Source organism: Bidens hawaiensis, unplaced genomic scaffold (genome assembly GCF_021521415.1).
Source record: "Bidens hawaiensis isolate Kalapana, Puna unplaced genomic scaffold, B.hawaiensis_p1.1 tig00040614_1, whole genome shotgun sequence".
In the NCBI taxonomy this organism is placed as follows: Eukaryota; Viridiplantae; Streptophyta; class Magnoliopsida; order Asterales; family Asteraceae; genus Bidens; species Bidens hawaiensis.
The window spans coordinates 7,722-16,530 of record NW_027497175.1 but is presented as its reverse complement, the minus strand read 5'-3'; the positions used below and the strand labels follow the sequence as shown (position 1 = coordinate 16,530).

The 8,809-nt window shown below is 34.5% G+C and overlaps 1 protein-coding gene across 1 annotated transcript; it reads left to right on the top strand.

Annotated features, from left to right (window-relative positions):
* Positions 1-861: 861 nt before the first annotated feature.
* On the top strand, positions 862-5,260 carry LOC143592221 (protein LIKE COV 2-like). The gene is made up of 7 exons (XM_077072181.1): positions 862-1,053; positions 1,425-1,477; positions 1,574-1,683; positions 2,424-2,591; positions 2,825-2,922; positions 3,735-3,861; positions 5,080-5,260. Exons 1-7 carry the CDS (start codon positions 928-930, stop codon positions 5,178-5,180), a joined length of 783 nt encoding a protein of 260 aa, XP_076928296.1. The 5' UTR covers positions 862-927; the 3' UTR covers positions 5,181-5,260.
* The last annotated feature ends 3,549 nt before the right edge of the window (positions 5,261-8,809 follow it).

The following is an 8,809-nucleotide window of genomic DNA, read 5'->3' as shown; positions in this document are numbered from 1 at the left end:
TACATATTTACTTCAGCCTTCTTTCTAAGAGAAATCCAAAAGATGATTGTGCTGTTTGCATGTTTAAGTCATAAAACTACATGTGGGCGGCGTACCTAGGAGTTTGATCAAATATATTCATGCGTATAAAGTGACGTGACTTCTTGGTAATTAAGCTTGATGAGTCCTTTATATACAATGTGAGAAAATGGGTGGATTATACGGGCATGGGTTTAGAGATGAATCCCTAATTCTCAAGAATGTCAATGAGACAAGTATTGATAATTTCAGTTTGAAGCCCAATTGTAAAACCTGTGTGTACACGTGTGCAACACGTGTATAGAAAGTCTATGAACAACGTACGAATTACCACCTAGCCTTTGATCAACTCTCTCTCTCTCTCGACACACACGCACACAACAAGAAAACTAACGCTTAGCGATGACAATCTACGCTAAAATTTTTTCCTGCATTTGCTATTGAGCCGAGCCTAATGTCACAAAGCAATCCTCTCAGACTCCATGTGACGTCCGAAGGCCAGCCAAATCTTCTGCTTATGATCAGGGTCTACCGGTTTCATCCTACCTTGGACTCATAAGGAGAGCGGCAACAGCTCGCTACCAACGATGCGTTCGTCGTGCAAGTACAACTAGGCATGCACGCCTCCTTTCTCGCTGAGGTCGTGCCCGATAAAGCCCGAGACAAGCCCATCAAGCCCCCCTTGACTCGGCTCGACTCTTGTTGGGAAAGTCAAAAGACACACATTTATTATTGAGGGCCAAATATGTATCGTTATAAACCTCTAAACTTCCAGTCTACTCAAAGACAACCAAAGAAAGCAGCAAGTGCAAGATACAGATTATAGATTCAGTCTCCTCACATCACATTTTAACTGCTTATTATTCGGTAATCAAAACTTTCCTCCGATTATCCCTCCGGTCAACCCAAATGGCAGAAGGCTCTAAAGAATCAACGTCAAGTAGTGTCACTCAGCAGCATCATGATATTATTGTTGAAGATTCCGAAGATACCCTCAAATCTGCTCCTAATTCGCCCAATTCTTCCACTCAGAAGGTTTCATTTCATTATTAATCACTTCTGCTTTATTTAATTTTATGAATTGATAGTTGTTTTTTTGAATTTTGAGATCCCAATTAGTCCTAGGGTTAGGGCAAGTTTTGGGTTTTATAAATTTGAATAATTAGTTTCATATTATGCAAATTTGGAGATAAATTGTTGAATCTGCAATATCAAGCTAGTAATGATAATGAGTCAGCCTTTGAGAATTATAAATCATTTTTTAATTGAATGCCAATAGCAACCAAAAATGTGAAAAAAAAAACAAACAATTTTGTGTTGAATATTTAAGTTTGAATCATTATTTTCTAAGGGGTCAACTTGAAATTTATGTGATTATGACATGCTATTGAATTTATGATGAACAGGCTTGTTATGCTGTTCTTCAGAGTTGGGTTTCAAAGAAATTCATGACCGGATGGTAAAGCTCGATTATTTTGTGTTTTTTGTATTATTATTGTTTTTGTTGCTACTGTATTTTGCCCTCTCGACTTATATTATATTTTGAATATTTCAGTGTTGTACTCTTTCCCGTGGCTGTTACATTCTTTGTGACATGGTGGATTGTACAGTTTTTTGATGGTTTCTTTAGTCCTATCTATGAAAGACTCGGTGTTGAAATATTTGGTGAGTCATATACCTCGTGTGAAATTTGGTTAATATTGGTTAACTGTAAACTGTAAGTTACCTATTTGCCTCTTCTTTTTACCTAACTTTTATTTCCAGGCAGAAAACAAATCTCTCGGAAAATTTTGGCCCCAAAGTTTAACTGTAACTGCAATTTCGGTTAACCAGCCAATGATGACTGAGCGGTTTTGGTTAATTGATTTTACATGTTGGTTCAGTTCGCTTATGGGTTGGCCACTGTGAACTAGATACGGTCTTGAAATGTTTGGGTCTGACTAAAATGGCCCAAAATAATGTAATTGGGCCTAGATTTGGTCTTGTAGTTTGTTGCATTCATGTAAATAATAAATATAGTAGTATACATACAGTGACTATATTGGTAACCTTTAGTGAATAATAAATATATTAGTATATATATAGTAAAATCAGAACATATTGATGCAGTGGGTTTGGTTATTGATGTCTGTTATTGTGTGCTTAACTAAAACCGAACTGAACCATTGATTAATCTAATCACTTAAAACCGAACCGTTGGTTAATTTGGTTATTGGTTAGGAGTGCGTCGGTTTGTTGGTTATAAGAAATATTATTTGTTTTTGATTATTTAATATCACATGATCACTTCCAAAAAGCAAATCCAGATATTCTCTAATATGTACGTTTTGAGTTAGTCATTACTTATTTTAATTTATGTTATAATGCATATTTCACTCTAGTTTAATACTTATACCATTGTGCAGGTCTTGGATTTCTTACATCGTTAATCTTTATATTTTTTGTGGGAATCTTTGCTTCATCATGGATGGGGGCTACTGTTTTTTGGGTAGGAGAGTGGTTTATAAAAAGGATGCCTTTTGTAAAACATATTTACTCGGCATCTAAACAAATTAGTGCTGCTATTTCTCCAGGTAGTTAATGCTACATTCGATTCTAATGTTTCATAATGACAAAGGAGATATGAATAATTAGTAATTTACGATCAGAAATGAGAGTGAAGTTTTAAATTGTTCAGTTGCAATTTTCTTCTTGATGAAACTCATAGAAGTTACTTGAATTTGAGTATTAGCAATCAAAGACAAAGATTTAAGTTCTTAATCCAATTATATGCTATTTGGTACTTAAAAAACATCTTTTGTGACAGACCAGAACACCACTGCGTTTAAGGAAGTTGCCATCATCTGTCATCCTCGTCTGGGAGAATATGCTATTGGTTTCATTACATCTTCAGTTGTTCTCATGGTACTTTGATTTCCATTAATAGTTGTTTTCTCGATATTGAAGTAACTTATTGCGTTTGAAATATGATATCCTTGTTTGCTAAATTTTTTAACACCTCCCTCCCTCCCCACCCACTCATGCACACAGACACTGTGCCAACCCCTTCACCAGCATTCCAGATATAAATACTTGATTTGTTAGAACATTCAACTCAGTGTCGGTTTTGAAACAGATATCAATAGGGGTGTGTATGGGTCGGTTTTAGGCTCAACCCAACCGAAAATGGAAATTTTGGTTTGTGTTTTTTAAAACGTTTCGGTTTAGGTTTTCGGCTTCGGCTTGATTTCGGTTTTGCCATCAGGGCTTGAAACTTTTGGCCTTAAAAAATATTGGTCCAAAATTATGAATTTGGGCCTAAATCTTTTTGTTAATTAACTATTTATTATACTTGTGGGCTGAAATATTTGGGTTACACTATTTATAAGTTCTTATAAATTGCTTAAAATTCAAAAGTAAAACTTGAAAATACATAAATTCAGTCCGGTTCAGTTTTTCTGGTTTTAGTTACAAAGGTGGTTGTGGGTCTCGTTTATTTATGTTAGGAGAATAGTGAGTTACTTTTCATCTTACTTTTGCACGTTAAAAGAGTTGATTTTCACTTAGAAAATTAATAAAAGTTTGTTACTTGAGGAATAATTATGTATCACATGAAACAAAAAGGAGTTCTGGATTAGAAACATTGGCAATAAGGGAATAAAATTGTTTAATTTATATGGACATTTAACTTTTTCGAAATGAGAAGTCGACTCTTGGAATATTTATGGTTTATGCAGACGGAAAATGGGGATGAAGAGTTATGCAGTGTTTATGTTCCAACAAACCATCTTTACATAGGTGATGTATTTCTGGTCAACTCTGAAGAGATCATAAGACCAAATTTGTCGATTCGAGAAGGCATTGGTATGCTCACATTTCTTCCGTCTAATAATCATATAATCTATTTTGGTACTAATAATAACATTTACCCTTTTGGAAAATGTTAAACATATCCCTTAGGACTTTGGTTATAGATTGTTTTCGTGGTTAGAAGTACAATAATTTTAGCACGTGCGTTTAGCAACTTATAGGTGATTGCAAAATTTGGTTGTTTGGTGCGTATTGGGCGTTTTTAGCTCCAAAAAGCCACATCATCCGGTTTATCATTGTAGAGCTTGTTTTTGGCACCTGTTTTTGTAGGGTGGTTCTTGGCCAAGAACCAAAAAAGGGTATAGTGGTCGGTCCCATGTACTGTTTTGGTATGATTCGTATGTACCTTGGAAAATATCATGTATACTCATGCAAAACTAAAAATATCATATACGCCCTTACAAAATAGCTAAAATATACCGATTCGTTAAAAATAATATATAAATGACCATTATATCCCCATTATACCCTTAGTTTTCTTTAACTTTAAAATTTCATATACGGTCATCTTTAACTAAAAATTTTTTTATTCACCTATTTTTAGCTTAACTTTTTTTACCCATTTGCAGCATAAATCTTTTTTACCCACTTTTAGCTTATACATTTTTTTATTTTTACTCATAAACAATAGTTTTCTTAAAATATTATATTTAACTTTCTTGCTTCTTTTATACCATATATACATCCGAGTTTGATTATCTGCTTCGAACATATAAATACTATTGTTCAATTATCTTTTGTCGAGAAAACAAAAGAGACACGACAAATCAGTACACTTGCTTATCGTTGATGTTGATCAAAATCTAAATAAAAATAAAGTTCATACAAAAATAATTGAAAGACGTAAGATGGTCATTAAGTAAAAATTCATTAAAGTTGGGTATGCATGATATTTTTAGTTTTGGTTTGGTATATATGTAATTTTTTTGAAGTTTGTTGGTATATCCGCAACTAATCCTAAATTAGTAAATTATATATAGAGAGTGATGAGTGGTTAAAAGTAAAAAAGATGGTGTTAATGTGTTAATTTTTTTGGTTCCTTTACTGGCTGGGTTTTTGGTGTGTTTTTTTTTAAATGTGTATTTTTTAGATGTGGTGGCCGACTAAATACGTTTATATGCGTTTTTAGGTTTCTTTACTTTGGATGGTTAGGCCACGCTTTGCTTTATTTAATCTGTTTTTGTTTACTGATTTCTGTATTAACTATTTCAGAGATTATTGTTTCGGTGGGTATGTCGATGCCGCAGTCGATATCTCCTATAGAGAGGGTCCCGCGCGCAAACAATAGGGTTCCGCTAAATAGAATGATGTAGAAGAGATTGTGTTTATTATGAGTCAAATTAAAGGTTTGTATTCTTGTATTCATAATATTGTTTTTGCTTTGTATAAAATTTGTGTTATCTGGATGTCTTACATCTCTGCAACTCTCTGTTCTTATTTCTAGAAAGTGTGTGTTTGCTGACTGTTTAAAGAGTGATAAAAGAAAGTTGAAGAACAAATAGGTTTGGGCACCATGTGATAATAAGAAACCGCCATTGGATACTGTCCCTAAAAACATAAATGAAAAGTTATTCAACCCCAATTGATTCAAAATCTTGGATCCTTCGCTAGGAATGTCATCGGCCATTCTCTTAATGCTAAAAAATGTAAAATTGATGTACAAATGAATTTTTACCGGAGTTAATGGCTATTCTTAAGAATAGTCACAATAGAATCTGAATCTGTATTTGTAATCCAATAACCAACTCAAGGGGTTCCGTCACTGTCAAGCCAGCTATGATAGAATCTGAATCTCTTGTCTTTAAAAGTTTGGAGATTTTCTCTATTTTGCATATCCTTTATCTTCAAAATTTATAGTTGTATGAATAGTGATTCTTTAAATATAGAGATCCAATATTCATCATCTCTATGAATATTTGTGATTGTCTAAGAAAAGTGAAAAAAGAAAAGGAACTTTTTATGAGTGAGATGGAGATCAAGATAGATACTAGATAGTGAGACATTATAATAGGTCAAATAAAAAAAATTAAAGAAAGTGGCATTAAATTATAGAGTTGGGAGTGGAGATTCTATTTTTGAGTGCTCTATGTAGGATTATCGAAAAGTCTTTTATGAGAATACCAGTTGAGATTTACATACATTGACATCTTTACTGAGTTTCGTACTTTGATTAATAAAACTAGATGCAAGCAAAACGGGTATCTTTTAATAATAAAACTATGAAATGCAAAAGTGGTGACAAAGTTTACTCTAAAATTTAGTTTTGTTTCTCACCGATTACATGCAATGTCTATATTTTTTAAAGAAAAAAATTGAATACACATTTGTGTATTCCTTTTTTCTTTGTCATTGTTTAGATATGAACTTTATTGAAAACCGAGTTGTATTTAAAATATGTGTTTTTTGATCTCACAATACGAAAATACGTTATTTGAATAAAACTTGATTTTTAAAAAATTTATATTGAAATGCACATAAACAACAAATTAATTAGACATCATCCTTGAAATTAAAAACAGGAACAATATTGCTGCAGTGTTATGCAAGAAAACGTTTCAAGAATTAGACATTTATACCGAGTTATAAAAACCAGAAGGAAACAACAACAAAGAACTAAAAAAATTGTAAAAGAAGAAAAGAACAAAATGTAGTAAGAAAAAAAATGTGACCAAAATACGTTGAGCTATGTGTAATCAAAACGCCTCCTAGGAGGAGAAGAAAATAGAAGAGAAGTTACAATAGTAATAAAGAAAAAGTAAACATAAGAAACGAAAAATAAAGAAGAACTAAGAAATATAAGCAAGCATCACATTCTTCTTCATGGACGCTTTATTGTTAACAGCATACCACCAGTTACTTGTTGGCTAACTTCTAGTTACTTGTTGGCTAACTTCTAGGCCTGTAAACGAATCAAACGTTCGGTGAACATTCGTGAACCAAACGTTCGTTTATTTAACTTTAAATGAACAAAAAAATTTTGTTCCGTTCGCTCATTTATGTTCATGAACATTCGTTTATGTCTGTTTATTTATGTTCGTTTATGTATTAATAGAAAATAATTAAATATTATCTAGACAGGTCATCTGCTTAAAGGTTTTATATTTGTTAATTTGTGTTCAGTTAAGTTCGTTTATGTTCATTTACATTTGTTCATGTACGTTCGTTTGTCTTTGTTCAGTTATGTTCGTTTAAATTTTAAACAAACGAACACAAATATCCCCTTTTAATAAAAGAATATAAACATAAATATTTGTTTAATTAAGTGTCCGTGTTCTTTTAAAGTTAAATGAACGAACACGAAGATGCCCTTATTTGTGTTCATTCGATTCGTTTACAGGCTTTCACTATTCACATTGATGAATACATTGGTCTCAACATCTAGGCTTTGCCGATTTTATTTGTGTTTGTTTATGTTCGTGAATCGTTCGTGAACACATTAATTTCATTAATGAATGAACTCGAACATTAAATCCCGTTCGGTAAGTGTTCGTGAACCGTTTGTGAACACATTATTTTCTTAACGAACGAACATGAACAAGGTCTTGTTCGTGTTCGTTCGGCTCGTGTACAGCCCTACTAACTTCCAAGAGTTCTGTGCGGTAGCTACAGACAGACGCCATCAATGACGTATAAAGTACTATCGACTTGTTGCTGTCTTCAGGTCAATATTTCCATGGCATGTGTTTAACGTTTCCTAAGTATGCATCTTAATTTTTGCCAGCCCACGATAATGCATTAATGTGTTTCAACACACATGGTTGCAATACATGTGCTTTACTTAAATGTGTGTTGTCCTAACGTTACTCCCTGGGGCCTGTTTAGTAGGGAGGAGCGATTTTGGTATCGGTACCGACTTGGTACTGTCAGTATTGAATCGGTACCAAATTTTGAGTTTTTCAGTATTGATACGGTTCGGTATGGTGCCGGTATTTCCCGAATTTTGCACGAAATACCGGTACTGTACCGGTACCGAACCGAACATTTCGGCACCGGGAACGTGATTTTCGGGATCAGTGTCGGCCGAACCGCTACCGTCCGGAGCTCATCCCTACTGTTTTGTATGGGGTAATGGAATAGAAAAATGGAATGAACGGGGGGAATGAAATGAATCATTTTCTATTGTTTTGTTTGGTTTCCATGTAGCAACTATGAATAAAATGGATTATTACTTTATGTTAGGCCGGTAGACAGGAAAGACGAGTGAATAAAATAAATTGGTGGTGAGCGGCAATGGTGGCGGTGGGTGGGGGTAATGGTGGGTGGTGGTGGCGGTAGTGGTGGTGGGCGGTGGCAGCCGATAAGCGGTGGTGGTGGTGCGGGAGGCCGTCAGTGATGGTGTCTGGCGGTGTTTGGAGGCGGTCGGTGACGGTGGTTGGCGGTGGCTGGTGGTGTCGCGGGTGGCGACAACGGTGGTGGGCGTTGGTAGTGGTTGCGGCTGGTGGTAATGAAGGGGCTGGGGGCTGTGGCGGTTGTGGGTGTTAGTAGTTGCAAGGGGTGGTGGTGGCGGTAGGTGGTGGGTGGGTGGTGTCGGCAGTGGTCGGCGGTGACGACGGTTGGCGGTGGTCGATGGTAGTGGTGGGAGGGTGGTGGAGGTGATGTAGAGTGAAAGATAAGATGGAATTAATGAAAGAAAAAAAGCAAAAGGTGGATGGAATGAACTTAGGCTCTTTTTGGTATGAGATAATGAAATGAATAAGGAAATGTAATGAGCGAGATAATGGAATGGATAAAGGAATGAAATAGATCATTACCATTCCATTGTTTTATTTGATTACCATGTAAGAATAAAATTAATCATCACTTTATATATTTTTTTTAAATAGTAATCCACAAACACATGCTATTTTCTTCAGTTAATAGAGAATATAACATAACAATGATATAATAATATAAATAAAATTATAATTATAATTATAATAATAACAGTTATATTATAATGGAA